Source organism: Dermacentor albipictus, chromosome 7 (assembly GCF_038994185.2).
Source record: "Dermacentor albipictus isolate Rhodes 1998 colony chromosome 7, USDA_Dalb.pri_finalv2, whole genome shotgun sequence".
Lineage (NCBI taxonomy): Eukaryota > Metazoa > Arthropoda > Arachnida > Ixodida > Ixodidae > Dermacentor > Dermacentor albipictus.
In genome coordinates, this window is record NC_091827.1 from 77,322,003 (window position 1) to 77,343,763 (window position 21,761).

At 47.0% G+C, this 21,761-nt stretch overlaps 1 protein-coding gene across 2 annotated transcripts in view; it reads right to left on the reverse strand.

The window, feature by feature from the left end:
• Positions 1–21,761, reverse strand: part of Ufd4 (ubiquitin fusion-degradation 4-like) — a 157,999-nt gene that overhangs the window by 17,284 nt on the left and 118,954 nt on the right. Inside the window, exons 27-38 of one of the 2 annotated variants that reach the window (XM_065428317.2) lie at positions 18,778–18,855; positions 17,721–17,989; positions 13,272–13,428; positions 11,662–11,750; positions 10,759–10,889; positions 10,072–10,117; positions 7,642–7,834; positions 7,205–7,290; positions 6,551–6,678; positions 4,067–4,265; positions 2,784–2,918; positions 191–570 (exon numbers count right to left, since the gene is read on the reverse strand). In XM_065428317.2, the coding sequence (XP_065284389.1) occupies positions 191–570; positions 2,784–2,918; positions 4,067–4,265; positions 6,551–6,678; positions 7,205–7,290; positions 7,642–7,834; positions 10,072–10,117; positions 10,759–10,889; positions 11,662–11,750; positions 13,272–13,428; positions 17,721–17,989; positions 18,778–18,855 (1,891 nt within the window). The remainder of the gene's footprint in view (positions 1–190; positions 571–2,783; positions 2,919–4,066; positions 4,266–6,550; positions 6,679–7,204; positions 7,291–7,641; positions 7,835–10,071; positions 10,118–10,758; positions 10,890–11,661; positions 11,751–13,271; positions 13,429–17,720; positions 17,990–18,777; positions 18,856–21,761) is intronic. The other variant, XM_065428318.2, reaches the window with a different exon arrangement.

Sequence of the window (21,761 nt, forward strand, 5' to 3'; positions counted from 1 at the left end):
TTTCTAAGAAAACTATACGGGCTTCCTTTGCAAATCTGTGCCCCTCTGATGTAGACGACAATTCTTTCCCTTCGAGCAAACTTCCTCCATGTTATGGCTTTCCGCAGAACTGATTTGCCACATCAATCTTATTTTTTTGTTAACTAGGGTTTCAAAGAACGACCTCTATGCCAGGGGCGACGCCACTCACCTAGCAGTGGCCGTCTGGCGACCCGAAGCCACCGACCCACTCGCAACGTGGCCGCCACTGGGCAGGCCGGCGTGGTGCGCCTGCGACGAGAATCCCGTGGCCGACTGGGCCAGGGGCGAGCTGGACGGGCCCTGGCACAGCAGGCGCAGGAAGGGCCGCGACAGGGGCAGGTCGACCAGGCGGCCGTCCTGCAGGGCCTTGGCCAGGAAGATGCCCAGGAAGTGGAATGAGGCGCACACGCGGGCCGTGCAGGGGCTGCCCTGGGGCAGGGGTGCCGGGAACAGGCCGTACGCCGTGTGGATGTAGTAGCCCGGCGGCTTGGAGCTCTCCCCGCCCAGCCCGGTGGCGGTGGTGCGAGAGTCGGAGGATGCCGCCACGGGCTGAGGAAGAGCGCACGAGTGGAGAAAAAAAGGAACAGCGAGATGGATTGTTTTTCATAACGGAGACAGCACAGCAAGGACGGAATGCATAAAGAAAGAGGAGGGGGACGAAGGCCTGGATATGGCAAGATGGCTTATGGGGAGTGTTTTCCTCAGCAATGTACTGTAAGGGATGATTAGGCACTTGAACAGCAAAAATGTTAAGAAAGCAAAATCTAAAAGCAGTACATGCTGACGTACCATATTTACCCAAATCTATTGCACACCTTTGTTTCCATGAAAATGGCTTCAAAATATGCCTGCACAATATGAAACCAAACGGCCTTCGTGGGGTTGGTGACAGACTACTGTCGGGGCCATCAGATGCAGCGTCATCACCCTCGCAAGATGGCAACAGAGCACGTTTTCGTGAGGAATGGTGTGGGTTCATTTTGTGCTTGACCCCGACCCGAAGAGGCATCCTTGGCCAATTGCTTTCGGAGACAGTGTTACTTTCACAACATTTCGCATTACTCTGTATTGGGCCCCTCAGCGTCAGACACACGAGTGTATGCAGCCACCAGCATTTCCGGTATTGTGCCAAGCTCGCCACCTGTGCACAGTGCCGGGAACACTGTCGGTCACATACTTCGGCAAGTACGATGCAGAGCGACGTATAATCATGTAAAAGTGATACAGTGGAAACCCGTTGACATGTTTTCCACATTTGCCTTCTCTCCACTGCCACGCCACATCTTTATGGTCCCACCCTAAATCCCATTGACTTCCATGTATCAGGCTCCCCTTTGATACGTCACCATTATGTAATGTTCCCACATCTTACGTTGCGCGTTTGAGTGCAGTGGTCACATAAAGTTAGTCAGTGAAGAGGGAAATTTTCTCTCGCAAGTTGCTGCAAAGACAAATGTGCTATATCTTGCAACAATCGGTTTGTTTCCACAAGTGACCGAGCGAACTTGCTGCGATGCTCTCTAAGAATCTTTGACAGCTGACAAATCCCGCCGAACCCGGTACTGAAACCGCGTCTGCTCTTTGCCTTCGGCACCAACTGTGGTCGACCCGTACAGCGTGATTGATGGCAACACATGGAGCGGTTATCGAGTCACGTGATGCGCGGTCTGCGCTTTTGTCAGTCGCGCAGATTGGCCTTACGATAACCCATATACCGTAAAGATGAGAAAGCCCTTGGGTAATTTAGGCAAAAATTGGAAAGCAAAGCTTTCCATGCAATAAAAGATTGGCACAAAACACAGGTCCACTTTTAAACTGAGAACCTCATTGATATTCATTACAACAGATTGTCACTAATTATTTAGCTTCGGAGAGGAAAAAAAGCACTTCATTCCATTCAACAGATAGTCTAGTGATAAAAAAAATTTTCCAGACCTTCATCTGAGCTGTAATCAGCGCTGGCATACTAATTTGGACTACCCTATATTGAGAGTAGACCATACTGTATCTGGATATCTATGTACCTAAGTAACTGATAGCTTGCTACACTGGTGTTATGCAATGCTAGAAGGCTCCCAAGCACATTCAGCACTGTGTTTTCTTGCACAAACTTGGTCATTAAACTTTTTTTTTTAATATCTAATATCTGATTTGATGTTCAGCTTTTCTTTTTCTGGATCCCATTGGATTAAAAATCTACTATTCAGCATTTGCACACCCCTAGTTAAAGCCACCGGGAACTGAGCGCAAGGCTACATTTATTTTGGGGCCGACAAGGATGCCCAACTGCCAGTTCTCTTTAGTAAGCTTTGCTGCAATAGAGCTGTGTTATGCGGTGGAGCATACACAAAATATTGCGGTGAAGCATACCATGAGTGGAAAGGGGCCACCGTCATGGAACATCGTACTTCTCTTTATTATACAGGTGTGCTGTCCCCAGTTGCAGTACAAGCACTGAGATGTCTAATAGCAGTACTGCCGCCCATTCAGGGACGTTTGTGACACTCCTGAGGAGATTTGTGGCTTTCCTCCTCACAGTTACGCTTTCCCGGATGTTTTTCTTTCTTTCTTTCTCTTTTTTTTTTTTCCACGGTCTCTCCAAAAATGTATCACGGCTTCTTGGAAGAGTCGTAGCAACGAAGCTAGCGACCTCAAGCTCAGCCTTATGGTGCCACAGCTACAGGGTCACCAGCATCGGGTAGTACACAAGGTAGCAACACGGCGTGCCAAGGCTCACTGCAGCATTCCCACTGATTGCGCACCTTCTTGTCGTTGGTTGTGAGTATGTCCTCGCAGAGCCACATGCACAGGTCCCGTCGTTGAAGCTCCTCGGCCACCAGGGCATAGAACTCCAGAGTGGGTCCCAGGCCCGTGCCCTCTTCATCCTGGAACTCAACCTGCAAGGGCACATTTGTTTGTGTTGACGTGGTGCCGATGCGCACTTTTAGGTAATGCAACAATGGATGCTGTACATCTATCACAGTTGCAGCACTGTCGTATACTACAGCATGAGAAAACGACATGCATATTTGCTCAAATGCCCTACGGTAACGGCAATCCGCTGAATTCTGTTACACATTGCCTCTGCTATACATTCTTGGATACAGAGATGTATCATGCACTCCTGAGCATATATTTATAGCAATACAGTGGGGCTGAAACAACATTTGTACAGCACATGCTGCAAGTTCAGGGCTGTCGAGCAAAACTAATAGTCAAAGGGTTGCCCCCTCTCTCGCATTTCAAGGTGCAACCTATGAAGCTGCACCCTGACTAAGCTGTAAGCTTGTGCAATATGAATACGGCCAAGTCGTAAATCAAACAACAGGCCAATGGCCAATGTAGCTTAATGAAGTTAGTGCTCAGAAGAAAATGTGCTGCTAAAATGAGAAAAAAGAAAAGAAGGAAGCAGGAGGCTGCCATGGTGCTACGCTAGGAAGAATGCTTGCTAGGTATAAACAGCGGGTAAAGAAAGGAAGCCTGAGCCTGAACCTAATGTTTGTAGTCTACAAAGGGACCTACATTCATCAAGTCCTGACAAAATTTTCCTGCAGGTTGCCGAGACCCCCATTATATACTCACAGCTCCTGTGACCCCACTGTTTTTCATGAATTACTATATGCAAGCACTGCTGAAGAATTTAGTAAGTATCCATATGACCTCTGGAAGCGCTTGCTATACCAGCAGACATTGTCGAGTGCCACCTGCAAGAGGCACTGCCCCACATCGCCATTTGGATGCAGGTGTCAATGCACAGACCTGTACAAATTGTACAGACCGACGCCCCCTCCCCATGCACAGTGCATGGACCAGCACAGAAATGCCAACATGATGGAAGCTAACAGACACAGTCTAGAGAAACAGGTGTATCCGACAACAATTGCTGCGACCCAGTGCAGTTTTGTATTCCCTGTCTTGATTTGCATCCGAGAAACCGGGAGGCTGCTCGCCTGGAAGTTCAAAGAATTCCTGGAGGACTGAGGAGTGTAACTGAGTGATAAAAAAACAAGAGGCGTCTTTGGTCGTCCCCCCGTGGGCGGCATACCTCGAGCACGGTCTTGCGTGGAGCGTGCAGGCGCATCACTTGCATGGCCCAGTCGAGCAGCTTGTCCCCACGAGGCACCTTCACTCGTTCGTGCTTCAGGCGGCCCACCCGGAACTCGTGGGGGTCCTCTCGACGCGGAGAAGGCCCACGGTGGCGCTCCGCGCTGGCATCGCGCTGGTTCTGAAGCCACACTATCGACCTGCAGCAAACAACAGTAGGCACAGCATGAGGAGGACATCATACGGCTGCCATTTGGGCTGGAACTGCACACGATAGACCCTCATTCACAGGTCTTGGGAAAAAAAATTTGGGAAAGAACGTACATACTACCGTAAAAACTGGAATATAGGTCGAATTTTTTTTTCAAGAAACCATAGCGAAAAGTCGACCTTCGTCTTATATACCGGACAGTGGCGGAAAAACTACGGAAGTTTTACAACAATGGGCGGATGAAGTAAACAGCCGCCATTGCTATCGGCAGCAGCGCGGCGTGGCGACAATGTGGCACCGGCATTTTGCGTTTCCATTGTCGCAAAGTTATATTGGTTAAAGGCTGCGTTTTCACATTTTGTTTCAAAATGAGCGGCAGCCGACGTCAATTCACCGTCGCCTTCAAGAAAAAGGCGATTGAGTACGCAGAAGCCCACGGCACATTCGGTAGTGGCGGAGGCAAAAGCAACGTATTACAACTTGCAGCAACCAAAAGAAAACGTCATTTCGGGGGCGGATCGCAGCGGACCGTAGAACTAGAAGGCAAGGTTGCGGAGTCCGTCCGGGAGCTGCGTGCAAGATCGCTGCCTGTGACTGCCGAGTGCATCCGTTTGCAAGCAGTAGAGATCGCGCACGCTTATGGACTGGGCAGCAAGCAGCACTCGTCATCCGACTCTACTTCGAACGACTCTGATCAAAGGCATTGCGCTGATTCGGAGTAGCGCTTGCGTACTTCGTGCCCTTCTGTGTACTGTACACCCGGCCAGTTTTTAACAGTATCGCGCGACCATCGACCCGCGTGTTTGTCAGCACCCTATCATCACGGCACGGAGCGGCGAAATAGCGAAAGGGCATGTGCACACATGCGTACCTCATTTGTTTCGCCGCTCAGGGTTGTTAATAAGGTGCTGACAAGCACACGGGTCGATGGTCGCGCGATACTGTTAAAAACTTGGCCAGGTGCACATGCGAGAAGCATTTAAATAAACACTGTCACCATTGTGCAACCTGCTGAGTCGCATTTGTTTCAAGGTACGGGCATCTTTCGGTACTTTTGCCATTGAAAAAGATTTTTTTTTTTCATTTTTTTTAATTCGTTACTTGGGGGATCGACCTATATTCCAGTCTGACCTATAGTCCGGTTTTTATGGTAACTGGGAAAACATAGATCCAAAGTAACTAAATAATTTGACCGACTCTACATCTACGTTGACATTTATGTAATGCGAAGCGTTGCGCAGATCGTTGCAGCACGATGCGCGTTTTGTTGTTTTGCTGTTGCTTGGTGTTTTAAGATGACAACAGAAAACCGAAGCGAAACTGAGCTGGTGGGCGACGCAGGATGCCCCTGAAGCGAAACGTGATGCCCACAATGCGCCACCTGCAGCAGGGAATGGTGGCGCGTTTGGATTATCACCTATTAAGAGCATGCATGCTACCAATGGCACTACGCACCAAGCGCTGTAAAACAGATAGGTGAAGATGCTTAACACAATAGGTTTGGTGGCGATAAGTGTGAATGCAGCGTGCCCCGACCGGGGTGGCTATATACTGTTCTGGATTGCGTGTGCCTCCTGCCTTTTGATGTTCACAAGTGATCTAGCAACCCGGAAACGTACATGATCGCAGTCTGCAGCAGGGAACAGCACCACATTTCGGTAATCACCTATTAAAATCGTGCACTACGCTTTCGACGGCACCACGCGCTATGAAACAGATAGGCGGAAATTCTTATCGCGATAGTATTGGCGGTGATAACTGGCAATGCAGACTCCGCTGCTTCATTTCGGTTAGACACCAGCACTGCTATTGCTTCTTTTACGTCGCGCGACATTCCGCACACACTGCGAAACCCTGCACTCGCCACGCTACGTGGGTCGTCCAATTTAACCGGTGTTAAGACAAAAACGCCAGAGTTACCGAAACTTTGATGCTGTTTAATAACATGTATGCCTACAGGGACCGAAGGATGAGAATTAATAAAGTATTACTGCAATGCAGACATCTTCAAAAGTTTTGCAAGTTTCACAAGTCCGAGTATCCATGATTATTCTGTGCACCCAGCGATGCACCTCCCATGCTTGAGAGCTGCTTTCAAGTCGATGGTTGCCAGCACACATTCCAGCCCTTGGAAGCAAAATGCACAATGTCTGCTAGAGCACTGATGCAAGTTTTCAGGGCTTGCTCGAACCTTTCCATTATTAGGGAAGAACCATCGTCCTTCAGCATCAGCACAGGCCAGACCAAATCAAGATGGCTCAACACAAAGCTTACCGTGACGCTCCAAATGCGGTACACGAGAAGTAAAGCTGGCGAGTCTCGAACGGGAACAGCATGGGACAATTGTAGGTCAAGTGCTCGCACCAGTCTGGCTGGGCACCAGACGACAGCACCAGGGGATCCTGGAAGGTGGCAACAGTTCAACTGCTCATCACACTTTTGGCACTCACAGCAGTTTCTGACATCAACTCAATGCTTTGAAAACACCAGCGCACTAAAGACAGGCAGTAATGCATTATGGTGCTACAAGTCCTTTCTGATGTAACCACAGGCATGTGCACAGGACCTCATGCACCAAAAAACTAAAGGCTCTTCACATCAAACTGCGATTGAAAGGACTTGAGATAGCAAATTATGGACCTTGATGGCATGTGTATGCAACTGTCTGTATACGCACTAACAAGGCACTGATGTCACCTGCCTTGGTTTGCTGCAGTGCGGTATTGTGGCACCATCTAGCAAGCACTTGGCGAATGATGGTTGTTACTTTCGAAATTTTGGTGGACGCTTTTGTGTGTACTTAAGTCTTTCTTCGTGTGCACGATTACACGTATGACAAACAAGAGGCTTCAGCCGAGATGGTACAAAACAGTACAGGCATTAAAGTTAATAATAAAACAGACATGGCACAAGCTTCCGTAAACACACCTGGATCTGCTGCACCAGCTTGTTGGTGATCTTCTTGCTGAGGAAATCCTCCACGGTCACTGTGCTCAGGATGTCCTCAATGCCTGCTTGCATGGGATAATAAGAGGGGGAAAGGAAGTGGAAGCCTTGTGTCAGAGCGACACTTTTGGCGCATGGCCCCTAACATCATAGAAACACATAGCTTGTTAGGAATCACACTAACAATTATCGCACAAATTCTGATGATTGCCACTGCTGTAAAGCTTGGTCGGCAAAAAATTATTTCATATCAAATCCTCAATTTTTCAATAATTTGGTGACAATCAATGCAAAAGTATGAGGTATTTCAGCTCTTATGTTTCAGGAAAGACATCGTAACCAAGCTAAAGCCTTTGTGGAAAACTGTCAACAATTGCTTTGGATCCCTTTTAAATGCAAGCGAGTGGCCAGCTCTTTACCAATGGATCCGTGGCTGGATCGGCTGCGGTGTGTGCTGAGCAGACGCAGCAGCTGGAGCACGTCGTCAACAGGGCAGCCGCCGTCCTCCAGGGCGGACCCCGTGCCTGGGCAGTAAGCGGACAGGCCGCCCTCCCGCGAGCTGCCCTTGCAGCTCGATGCAGGGCGCACCACAGGCACCGGCCGAGGAAGCTCCTGCGAGGCACGAAAACATGCACTCCAGTCACGCTGCATCAAGACTGCATATCGGGCTAGCTGCCATGGGGACTACACATAATGAACATTAATGCGAGAGGCACAAGGAGGAAGTTGGAAGTTCCTACATGCCTGTTTTGCCTTCTTTCTCAACTTCACGTGCATGTCGGGTTGAAAATTTTAATTCTAGGGTTTAACATCTCAAAGCTGCAAAGTGGATAATGAAGGAGGCTGTAGTGGAAGGTTCTCTATTTCGATTGTGTGGGTTTCTCTAACATGCATTCTAATGAAAGTACAGAAGCATTTTTGCATTAAAAGCAGACCCATCAAGCTGGAAGTTTGCTTTTATCACACACTAATGTTTACCATTGCATTCTTTCTTGGCAGTGAGAAAGCTGCTCTGAAGCAAATAATTTTTTTTCCCCCAAGAACAAATTCAGTTCCTGCAGCAATTTTTGTCAAGTTGCTGTTTTAACTACACTAGTGCTCAATGTATATAATTCACTCCTTTCAGGGTCAACATGGAGGTGTTGATAACCAGTTAGGCTAATGAGAAGTTTACTTTAACAGATGCGGCCAAAATACTAAATCACACAAGACCGTCGCAAATGTGCAATTGGGGGGGGGGGCTGTTTATAAACTTTTTTTTTACTAAATTTAATAAAAGTTGTCACCCGACAGAGTTTTTCATGCTGATTTCAAAGATACAATTATTTTTAAAAACGACTGAGTGGTTCCATACATCATTAAACTTAATCATCTATTGTTTATTGGAACAATTGTAAGAGGCGTATCGGCCAGAATTTTTACAAAGACATATGGCTGCATACTGCACAGTGTTAGGAACACAAATGTAGGGCTACTTTTTTTACATTGCAGGTATTACCAATTTTACCACAACTTGAAGTTCGATCTCCAGACATGACTATCATGTGGTCTAATTAGTAGCCAGATTTTAAGATTTACAAAATCAAAATTAAATAATCTGCTCGTAGCACTGTGTAGTACACACATGTAGCTACATGCCGCTGTTAAAATTATGGTTCTATTTGCCCTGAAGACTGAGATGGCGCTTCGGCAAGTTAAAAACGGAAAAAATTATGTTCTGAGAAACCTTGAAAAAACAAAATGAGCTTATTTTTATAACAGAACACAAAATATTTTATATTTGCAAGCGCTATTGCATTAGTAGCCTCCAGGAATGTAGTCTGTCTGGCTAGAGCCACTACGGTGATGCTTTCTGAGCACCTGCTGCAAGTGCACAGCAGACGTAGCCAGCTTGCTTGTCCCAGCAGCAGTGTCGTTAACGCTATTTAGTAGTTCCGATTTTTGGTCAGTAGCAGGAGTTGACGTCAATGCTTGAAGCTTTCCTTGAGCTTCACTGTCAATACACCGCAAAACTTTCGGCTGCAGAATAGTAGTGACGTGCCAAAACGTCAATGAAACGCGGCAGTTTTCAGGAGCGCTTCGGGGGACTAGGCCTAACACGCCATCGGGATCTCTGGCATTGCTCGACTACAGGAGCGGGCTGTTATCGATGTCATTGAGAAGTGGTGTGGCGGAGAGTCATTTTTTGAAGTTGTACGCAGACTTCCTCTTCCTTTTCTTATCTTTTTCTAAATTTGTACTTCGTAATGAACTTTGGAGTCGGAGTCGACATCCCTGTCAGCGTGGGAAAACTCGTTGGCATGCACGGCATGTGCGCAGGAGCCGTGGAGTTATGCAGACAACGCCAGTCTGGCCGCTTATGTGGCTAGCAGAAGGCCAAGTGCCTTTGTCGACATTTACGGCATGCATTGGGGCTTCTTTTTGAGGCGGAATTTCATCGCTGCCAATGTGTGGACGGAGCCGGTGGTGCCGGAAAAATGAAGACGAGAGACTGCTCTTTCAAAAGATATACCGGTCAGCACGACCGAATGACTGCTGGGGTCAACACGCGCCGTGGAAAAAGCGCTTTTTTACGGAAACTTTGGCTTATATTTAGCCGACACTGGTGCCAAAAATTTATATTACGGCTAAAATATTGATGTAGAATGCGCAAAATTTGGCGAAGCGGTAGAATAATAGCTGCAAATTCTGAAAATACCGTTTTCAATATGTTGATTTTTTCGCGATTTGCTGATCTCTAAAACTAGTGTGCCCCCTTAGCAATAGGTATAGCAAGCTTAAATAAACCTGAATTTTCAAAGAGCCATGCTAACTAGACATTGCGTAAAGAACAGCAAGCCTCCACTCACCTCTTTTGATGGTGACAAGTCTTCTTTGGCTGCCTTGTAGACAATTCTGCAATGGAACAGTGTTCTCCTTGTAGATATGAAGTAGTCACTGCCAGAGTTCCAACAATCTTTAGTAAATGCCAGAACCATAATATCCTTGATGCTCTGGCCTGCGACCTCAGCAGTTGTACACCGAAATAGATCAGGCAAGGCCTCTCCTTAACCACACTCCTTGCAGTAGCTTCAGGATAGAGTAGGAGTTGTGGTAAGAACAGCAAACGAGGTGGTGGGAGTCTACCGTGAAGCTGCTCAAACTGTTTCAACATATATGTACTCCACCTGGCCAAATGTATGTCACAAAAATATATCTCTGGCGTTACAGAAGTCTGGTGGAGTTTATAAATACCATTTTACCCTACTAATAACATCTGACATGAGCCATTTATTAGTTTGTGCAAGCTATGCTGCAGCGGTGGGAAGAAGCCTTGTCCTCTTGCCACAAGGTCCCACACATTCTATTTGATAGCTACAGTGACACAGCAAGAACTGTCTGAAAAAGGAATTAATAAAAAGAGTAAAAGCAGTAAGGTATTCATTACCAAGGAGGTGGAACACTTCTAGCCGGACTGCCACACAGACCGCTAAGAGACGGGAACTGATGGAAACCTCAGTTTTAGCAACGTCAGAAAATGGATCGGGGCGACTCACATGTACATGGGCTCCCAGATGCGGCGAATCTTGTCCTGCTTGGAGCCCATCTCGGATGCCTGGACCAAGTGTTGCACTGCGCGGAAGATGGTCCACTCAGGGTCCACCAAGTCCACTTCCAGGTCTGGAACCTACCAATGAGAAAATTCCACACGCACACTGGTTAGAAAGACAAAAGAACTCTGGCAGAGAATTCGTCAAAACTACATGGCCCACTCGGCCTACGATGATGCTTGACAGACGTGAAGCCAAGCCTCCAGCTGCACCCATGACATTTAAACGCACCACAGGTCAAGAACTTGCTCTCGCCAGCTGCAGCTTTGATGCATAAAGAACACAACAGCAGGCTGACCAGAGAGCTTGAACAGCTTCTGTCACATACGGAGAAGGCTGTTATGATTCAATGAAACACTGCATGTTTTATCCCATCTGCCAAGTGTTCCATAACACTATTTCTTTAAGTGTTCAGATAGTGCTGATTCAGGGCAAACAGGGTCGCAGGTGTTGGTGCAGCGTGGTGCCCGTTTGCCTTCTGGTCAAGCACGGGGATGCAGACTGTTTCGGGGTGGTGCTTGGCGCAATCACGAAGTGGTGCGGCATGTACAGCTTTGAAGATTCGACCATTTGAGGTTTTTTTTTTTTTTTTTATGTGCTCCCACATGACACTACACGGGTGTTTCTTGCATTCTGCTTCCGCCAAAACGCATAACACCCTAGCCGGGTACTGAACCTGTGGACCTCGCCCTCGGCAGTAGAGTGCTAACACGCCACAAGAGCAATTGTGGCGGGTGTTGCATTCCATTGCCTTACATGCCGCTTTCATTGTGCACGCGATTCTAGCTGGCACGATCCTGGAGGCAGTGGTACCTGTTGGGCCAGCTCACAGTGACATCACCCACTCACCCCAGGAAGGTTGGGTCCCTTGAGAGTGAGCTGCAAGCGTGGCTGAAGCGTCGATTCCCGGACTTCCTCGGCGTTTGTTTCGTCCGTGCCTGCGTAGAGACGCAAAAAGTCCACCAGGTCAGAGCAAACCTCCCATGACAGGCACCACAGACCAAGACAGTGACATCACATGACACTGTTTTTTTAAGACTTGCGCAGACAAACCCTGAACCTTTACTCTCAAAAAAACACACACCCACACACACACGTGGAAAAGTCCAGATGTCTTTACTGCCAACAATGCAGGCACGATCTGTCACCGTTAATGTAGTACTGCCTAACACTGCTTGTTAGCAATAAGAGCAGCCTACCACAAATCATTCGGGACAAAGCACTAGTGCGTCAATCAATTGTCTGTGAACAACTGTCACTACATTAGTAGCTCTTGGTCCGGCATTTATTATGCTTAAGTTCCAGCTTCACACTTGTCAACCAAACCAAAAATACAAAAGAAAGCAAGGAGGAGCACTAATAAAGTTTACCTCTCCCTCTCAAGTGCACACCACAAGAAACAACTGTTGCAAGACAGGAAAATAAAAAACAAAGTCAAGGAAGGCACCCACAACCACAGGCTCCCACAAAAGGTGCAGTATTCGTGAGCGACAGTGAAGGCAAACAAAACTTACACTGCAGAATGTTGCCAAAAAATCAATGCAATAACTAACAAAGTGACATCTGCATCTACGGCTAGACAGGATGTAATGCTCATTACACTGAAACCTTTCCAAGCCAAAATTCTGCAGTCCAGAAAACGGGGCAAATGCTACCACGCTGCAATAGGTGATCAATTTTAACCCACTAGTATTCAACCTTCCTGTGTTTCTTTCTGAGAGCATGCAAAGCTGAATGCCGCCTAGTCTGTTTCAACTTCGCCACCGAGTTTTTACAGCAATCAGTCTTGAAACATACATCGAATCTACCAAAGTTACTTACTGCTGTTTTCAGACAACAATAAATGCATCTGAACTTGTAGTGTCAAAACTAGCAAACACGACATACAGTGGAACAGGTTGTGCTCAATGGCACATTTCAGAAACTGCCTTGAACATGGTAGGAGTGCTAATCGAGACAGCTGCATCCAACTAGAGAGACGGTCATTCCACGGTTACAATTTCAGTCAGACAGATCACCAGGAGCCAGCAGTCACATGACACATCATTCAGAGAAAAACTGGAAAATCCCACAAACCACGAACTTCCACCATCAAGAATCCACAGAGTCTCCAAGTCCCACGAAGAAAGACAAGAAAAGGAAGAGGGTAAGCCAAAACAAAAGGAAGAGATGTGCTCGGAAACATCCAACTGCTGCCATTCCAGAGACGCTGCAACACCTCCGCCGAGCTCGCCACCTACCGCGCGGCGAATCCCGTCCCTGCGGATGATGCCGCTGGTGATGGTGGTGTGGATGCGAGTGCTGCTGTTGCTGCTGCTGCAGGTGGGGCAGCCTACGACCACTCGCAGCAGGCGACACGACTGCGGACGACACAACAACAGTGCCTCCGCAGTTTCGCACCTTGCGGCGCGACTGCACGGGCGAGAGAGACAAGACAGAGGAAGATGGTGGGGACCGACCTGGCGGAGGAATCTCGAGGTCCGAGGTCTGGTTCACGTTGGTGCGGCCCGGGCGAGGGTCGAACGCCGGGATCAGTGCCGAGAACTGCCGCTTCAGCACAAACTCATCGTCCCAGCTACGGCGCTTGCCACTGCGCAGCTCCATGCCATCTTCCTCCTGGTTTGACACGAAGCAGAAAGGAAGGTTTGGGAAGAATAAAGCAACAGGGCATGCAGACTCAATCAATCAATCAATCAATCAATCAATCAATCAATCAATAAATAAATAAATAAATAAATAAATCTGTACCTGGGAAAGAGGTGGCAATGAGAAAGGATCATCGAAGGTTGCAGAAAATGTCAAACTCTCAGGCTCTGAGCCAACTTTCTGGCTCACAAATTTTTTTACAAGCTCCTTTTATGGCAAAGTGAACAGATTATGGTGAATTAGGGGTGTGCAAACACTAAAACAATCATAGAATCAAATCAAATAGTGATTGTTAGAATATTCGGGATACAGTTAAACCCACTTATAATGATGCCGGTTTTAACAATATATTGGTTGTAACAATGAGAAGCTGCTGCGCCGGCAACTTCTGTATGTTTTTTTATGGTGAAATAACCCACTTACTACAATGCCGGCATGTTGCATTATTGGTTATAACGATGAATTCTGGCTACTGGGTGTCCGTGCCGAAAGGCAATGGCATGCAAAATCCTTGAAAAGAAAAAAAGAAAAATAAATTCTAGTCGCTGCCTGCCACCACGCGCTGTTTTCCAGCCTTCACCGTATCGCCAGCCTTGCACGTCTCTCCCCCATTGCCCTACAACTCCTTCGAACACGAACGGGCTGCACCCATAGCTCTACGCCACCCCACCCTCCGAAACACGAATGGATCATGCCAACCTCGCTGACAGCACTGGGGCATAGCTGGATGCTGTTCCCAGACTGCTTACTGGCACCTCATGCCGCACAGTTCTGCCAACAGATTGAGCCGTTCATGCTCATCCTTGCTGGTTACATGGTTTCTCAGCTTCACATGACTCGCCGCCGAAACGGAAGATGGCTGATTCGCCTACTGATCCTCAGTAATGCACAATGTTTCCAGTGAAAAGAAAGCACAAACGAAGTGCTTCTAACCGATGAGGTGATCGTCGCAAACATGTTTACATCGGACAGCGACAGCAACAGTGATGGTGGCAATGACGCAGCAGGGCAGGCTGCCACACCGATGATTTCGCAGGAGGCCCTGCGGATGATTAAAATCCCCCTGCGCTTCGTTTATGTGAGGGACCTTCCACTGCACTATGTGGAGCACCTGGATGCCTTGGAGAAGGATGTCGGCAAGCTTGGCATAAAAAACGCAAAGCTGACGGACATGGGGTTTTCTAGTGCAAGCCAGTGAGAAGTACGTGGCGAGATGCTTGTGGCGATCTTGCCCCGGCATTTCTTCTGGATCTCTTAAGCCGAGAGGCTGCCTGCCGTGGCAACCTTCTCACATTTTCTAAAAGGTCCCTTTTGGAGCCACCAAAGCGATGCCTCGGCGGAGCTCGCGTGTTGCTTGCCGCCCGTGATCCCTCTTTGCAGTTGTTATAGCAGTGCCATTCTTGAACGCCGACAGCCGCGGCTTGTTACAAGCGATTGGAGCATGTAGGAAGCAGAGTTAAACAGTGAACAAGTCAACATTATAGTTTTCACACAACACCTCTGCCATCTCCTTATTTTACTCTTTTCATGCAACCTGGTTATAACAATTATCGGTTATAACAATGGGATTGGGTTGGAGCGCATACTGCAGACATACTCAGATCCTTACTGGAAGTTTACCATTATCAATAAAAAGAAAGGTGCACAATCAGTGCATTCTACCGATGGTAACATATAGGGCAGAAAGTTGGGGACTGACAAAGAAGCTCGAAAACAAGTTAATTAAGGACTGCACAAAGAGTAATGGAACGAAGAATGATAGGCGTAGCATTGAGACAGGAAGAGAGCAGCATGGATCAGAGAGCAAATGGGCATAGCCGATATTCTAATTGACATTAAGAGAAAGAATTGGAGCTTTGCAGGTCATGTAATGCATAGGTTAAATAACCGGTGGACCAATAGGGTTACATAATGGGTGCCAAGACAAGGAAAACGCAGTTGAGGACAGCAAAAGACTAGGGTGGGGGGGTGATGAAATTAAGAAATTCGCAGGCACAAGTTGGAATCGGTTGGCGCAGCACAGGGGTAATTGGAGATCGGACGGAGAGGCCTTCATCTTGCAGTGGACCTAAAATAGGTTATGATGATGATGAACAATGGAATTTCCTTGTCACCTGAATGTTGTTATAAGTGGGCTTGAATGTATTCAATGGAGAGACCCACATAGCACTGCGTCTAGCCCCCTGTGCTCGGTGCCACACTAGCAAGTATGGCACTTCATTGTTTTCAGTGCAATGGATGAGCTGCCTCGGCTGATGGAGTTACGGACTGTCTCCGTGAGCACTTCTGCCCGACTGCATGCGCTTCACTACATCGGCCATCTTTTGCCATTTGCAGAACGGCAGGGTCATCTCTGTTGTTTCAGGCCGACAGAAATGATAATGTGACGCAGAAACCACAGGGAAGGGCAACAAAAGCAGCGCATACTTCAGGAAGTGCGAAAGCACATGCGAAGATCGGGCCGATTCACTGCCGGAAGCGCATTCAGATTGTGTGGGACATGCGGCGACAAACAACGCAGCTTTAATAGCCGTCAATCTAAACCGCACGTGTAATCTTGGGCATTTCCGGTGAGCATTCTGCGGTGGCTTGTGGCCCGTTCTCGTATCGACAAGCGGCAAATTTTTGTCACAGCCACACTTCCTAGGCCATTAGGCAAAATCAGTGCAACTTCGTTGGGTGTTTTATCGACTAAAGTTATGGTTTGGTGCCAAATTGACGCAGATCTGTTCACAACAATCGTGCAACATTCATAAAGCCAACAAACCGCCACGCAAATGAAAGCGAGTGTGCGGGATAGCAACAATAGGCTGACCGCCCAGCTGCATACATCTCTGCAGAAAGGGGGGAAAGGGCAGTCATCGCGAGAATTTGTCGCGATGCTCCCGATTTATGAATTTCCGACAAGTGGGAAATCATGCCGAACCTGATAATGAAATGCCGCCTGCTCTTTAGTGGTACCGTCAGCACACACCGACCCAACAATAGCTATGCACGAGCAGTGGTCGAGTCACATGATGCATGGTCCACGCTTTCATCTGTTGCAAACTTTGGCCCCACGATAACCCACCTGCCGTAAAGATGGGAAAGCCCTTCTATACTTTAGAGAAAAACTGCAAAGTGAAACTTCATATGCGATAAAGGATTACCATAAAATACAGGTCCACCATTAAACTGCGAACCTAATTCTTACTCAATACAACAGAACGACACTAATTCTTTAGCTCCAGAGAAAAAAGAGCACTTGACTTTGTTTAACGAGAATTTTATTGATAAAAAAAAATATTTTCCATACCTTCATATACCAGAACTGAGCTGTATATCCTGATTTCTATGTACCTAAGTTACTGTTACCTTGTCACATTCTTGTTACACAATGCTAGGAGATGCCCAAGCATGTGTGACAGGGTTTCCTTGGCCAAAATTTGCAAGCGTTAAATTTTTCAGAAGATTTCCCGATATTCGAATCAATATTCGGCATTTCGTTCCTGATTCGATTAGATATTCGATTCAAACTTTACTATTGGTTATTCGCACACCCCTACTATGAATGCTTCCACTCACAAAATAGTTTACGTGGCCTTCAGCAAGCTGGCTATAGTTCGAGATGTAATTGCACAACAAACTACCGATTCATCAACAGTGAAACAGGATACAACACAGAAGAGGTGCGCCTTGTTTTATCTCATCCGCATCAGTGAGCAGATTCAAAATTAGGCAGTAACATACAAAAACTCGCTCTGGCCAAGCCCCTTTGCTAAGTTTTGAAACCACAAGATTTGCAAGGGGAAAAAAAAATTCTTCACAATTAATGCATGTGCTGTTAAATCTAAATGTGAACCTTATGACCAACACACTGTTCACCTAAATTTTATGTTGTATGGTGGAGTCGCTAGGAAATTGAACTGTTTTTGTGAATTGCATGCTCCCAAAATTTTGTCCTCGGCTGTACTCTCACCTTGTTTTCTCTTTATCTTTCATCTTACATGCTCGTTTCTTTGCCTTTTTTTGGGGGGGGCGATGCACTTCTACATTCTGGAGTTCTTACAGCAAATACTGATAAGTCAGTGTTCAGCTCAACCTGCACTGGCTTAGCAAGGCACACATGACCATACACTAGTCCCAAAACATAAAAGTCAGCTACGGAAAGTCCTTTTCAGTGCACGCAGCTACCCATCTCTTCTCTCCAACCCGCAACCCCACTGTTTGCACTACTTTCAGACCTTGGTAGATAGAGGGGGCAAGAAAAGCACCGTTCTTACCACAACATCCTCGTAGTCGTCGTCATCCTCATTGTCATCGTCATCCTCGTTGTCGTCGTCATCGGGCAAGTCGTCGTCGTCCTCCAGGTCGGCCATGAGCGTCGTGGCACGGCAGGTCTCCAGGAAGTCCTGCTCGCTCTCGCTTGACATGGAGGTCAGGCTGACAGTCAAGCCCCCGCCCCCACCGGCACCACCCACCACTGTGCCACCCGCTGTGGTGGTGGTGCTGGTCAGGCTCGGATAGCTCTGTGCCGTGCTCAGGAAGCCACCTGCACGCAACAAGCCTGGTCACTTTCGCCGCTCGGCTGACCCCATCACCAAACTACACTTCAAGCATGCTGTTGGGAGCACTGATACAATGAATTATTGGGAGTACACAATAAACCCTGCAAACACTGCGGGCCAGCCAAGCGGCTGCCGAAGATGCGCATGCGGATCAAGAATGTGACATTTAACGTTGCTCTTACCAAGTGTTTAACTTTTTTGCTATACAGTCGAACCTCAACATAACAAACATGGATATTACGAAATGTCAGATATAATGAATTAGAAATAAGATTTAAAATTTGTTTTTGCCAATATTGGCGTGTACACCTGTAACAAACATCAGACATAATGAAGGCATCTTTTTAGTGTCGTATGTGACTTCATTGTGACAAGGTTCGACTGTATGTTGAGCTGCGAGTGAACAGATATTCACTTTTTCTGTGACCGATACCACCTCAGATCTTGCATTTTCCATTTCATTATAGCGGTAGAATACTGACCAATGTAAAGCATGGGCAACTAAGTTTTAGATTTACTGAGTTATATGGGTGTTCCTTTACCGATGTTTATTTGTGCCAAAGGAGGTCCTATGTGAAGGTGCCAACAAACACATGATCTGCAACAACGTGTAAATAAATGTTGTTCCCTGCACTATTCTACTCTCTCTTACTGCAAATGAAGAGCAAGCCGCTGCTGAACTAGGGCCACCCAAACTACAGAGAACGCCATCTAGGAGCAGGCACACCAATTAGGAGCAAAACTCGGAAAGAACAAGCGGAGAGCAACCCACCAGCAGGCAGATGATTGCCGAGCTGGGAGGACGCCTCATTGCCGACAGCTATGTCACCAAGCAAGTCGGCAAGCACCTCTGCAAGAGACACAATATGTTGTTATTGATCAGAACACAACGCTACAGCTGCACGTGAGGCAAAATGGTAGGTGCACGCTTCTGCACAAAGGAGACGTGGCAACGTAAACGTGCTGCACATGCACGCACTCAGACACGCACAGAACCTTTTTTAAAAAGCCTTTCTGTTAGGACAGTGGCTCTCGGCAGCAAGTGATTTAATCCAGCCGCAGCAAAATATGCACAGTGGAACCACGATTATACAATTTTCTCAGCACACAGAGATTTCTCAGCACTCAGCCCGTTCTTCAGCACCAGAACTTTCTCAGCACGAAGTATACAGGTGTCGTATATACTGCAATTTTCTGCATACTATCACCCCCAATTGCAACAGCCCAGAAATTAAGAAGAAAATGCATGAGTCGTCCACGATGCATCTTTGGCCAGCCGCTGGCTGAAGATAATGGCAGCACACGCCGCACTGTCGTTAAGCCACACCTTAAGGCGAAATTAGCAAGTAACCTGCACCCCAACATTACTGTTCAATTTTTCTAGTTCTTGGAGCAGGTTACATGAGCGTGAAATATGGTAATCAGATCCAACGAAAATTTAGTCATAACGCACGATTTCGTGCGAAGGAGTTCCAAGGAGCATCAATTTAAGCCATAATACACTGCAGGACTCTGAAACCAAAAGTGCCTTTAGGCATGCTAATTTGTTGTTTCCTTTAATATGAGTAGATCGTACTGTACATCTTGATTTCTATTTACCTATATTACTGATAGATTGTGACATTCTTGCTTTGCAATGCTAGAAGACTCTTGAGCATGTGCAGTCCTGTATATTCTTGCCCAATATCTGCAAGCATTAAATTTTGTGAAAGACTTTTGATATTCAATGTTGGGCTCTTTCTTCTTTGTCTACCTTGATATCAGATTTGAAATCTACTATTCAGTATTCGCACACGCCTAGGAGTGCTGTTCAACATCTAAGAGCTCAACTGAAAAACAAAGAGAAAAGAACATGCCTTAAGTCAACAGTGCACTGCAGCTATATGTCATGGACAGCGGCATTGAGCACAGAAAGAAGCCGTTGTCTAGGACTGCCCAGCCCCAAACGTATATTTACGAAAGTTAAATTTACACTCTTTTCTATGTTTGACACTGTTGCAGACAACACACCTTCTTGTTATTGTGAAAGGCAAGTAATGCAGTAATATTACAATTAAACAGGAAAAACTGCCAAATGATATCTCTGCACAAAGCACGAGCTCGAACAAGCCAGCCATTTAGGGCAAAACTACACAAGCTAAGGGGTGTCGGAAAGCGTTTATGATGCCACATTATGAATGAGTTCGAAGTCTGAGCTAGAGTACCTGAGATTCCGTTCATGGAATCTTGAAACCTCCAGCTCAGATTCAAGTCCTTTAACAGAATAGGCTTCGAGCAATTCCCCGAAGAACAACAGGATGCTCACATATGCATGGCCACTAAACTGATCAGCTATTTGCTTCTGCTCTTGGATAGCGCCAAATAGAGGCGTGCCGAGAAAACAGCCCCTCTACTTTTGGCTATAATACAGTGGACTCCTTGACACGATTGTGCTTAATACGTTTTTTTGGGACAATACGCTTTTTCTTCCTTATCTGGCCAACGTCCAATAGTACTTCATTATTTGTAAAATATGATTTTTGGATGATACATATTACTTTCGAGTCCCCACGAAGATCGTATCAATGCGATTCCACTGTATACGCCCCGCACACTCCAGGATTGAAGACCATATACGGATGAACCTTGCAATAACGAAATCGGTGGGGAATGGGGAAAAATTCACATTCGCAAGAATTCCGTTGTTGCGAAATGAGACAGCGCAGACAGGTAATGCGTTGCAGAACTAAACAGTACTGTGGCAATTCCATTAGCCTACTTTGGCAAGCTCCCCTCGAGTATATAGAACCGCATTTCCAACAGTATGAAGTGCGCCACGTGCGTCGATCAGCAGTGGCAGTACTGCAGTGGAGCAGTACTGTCGGTCCATTGCTTTAGGAGGTACGATCACTTTTGCGAGATTTTGCGTAACTGGCCACCGGATGCCGAGAAACAGCACTCCACATATGCAGCAGCCTTTCTCCAGCACACGCTGTTGCACGTAGGCACCGACAGCTCCGGTGCCAAGCACAAAAGTGATCGTATCTCGTATACCCAAAGCCAATCGATCAAGATTACGGCCCTTCGCACAAATCTATGTCCAGCGCCAAAGTCACCAGTGATGCCTGTCGGCTGGTATCAAAAACCAGCGCTCTTGAAGCAAGGGATGAGTATTCCCGGACGATGGCTCAATCACGGCCCGATGCACGGCATTCCATGCTGCGACTGCCGTCTCAAGCGCCATAAACACTTCCACGATGGTGGGGTGTGGATTTCCTTGTTTTTGCTGCATTTTTCTCACCGAGGCGCACATTACGCGCTCCACTAGGTGTGCGAAAACTGTCTACACATGTCGGTAGCAACATGCGTGGCGCTTCATATGGGAAATCAACAAACAAGATGGGGGCCACGACGTGTTTCCAGTGCACGCAATCACTTTCGGCGCTTGGTTGTTTGTGTAAACAAAAATGGCAACGCCAAAACAGAAGTGTAATGTGCTGGTATTTTACACAATTTCAGTGCAAAGCAATCGCATTTGAGAACATTTTGGAGTCTGCTAGCCCTGTGCGAGTAGGTAATATGCAGGATTACGTTCCGTCAAATTTAGTCGATGCAGGACGGCAGTACAGCAACATTTCGTTGTAGAGAAGTACGAAATGCATTGAATCCTACGGGAGTTTGCCAGGGATATGAAAATATATTGTTGTCGCTGGATTTCGTTATTGCGGGTTTCACCTGTACATATAGCCCACTTGTCATATTCCGATTGTAGGGCCC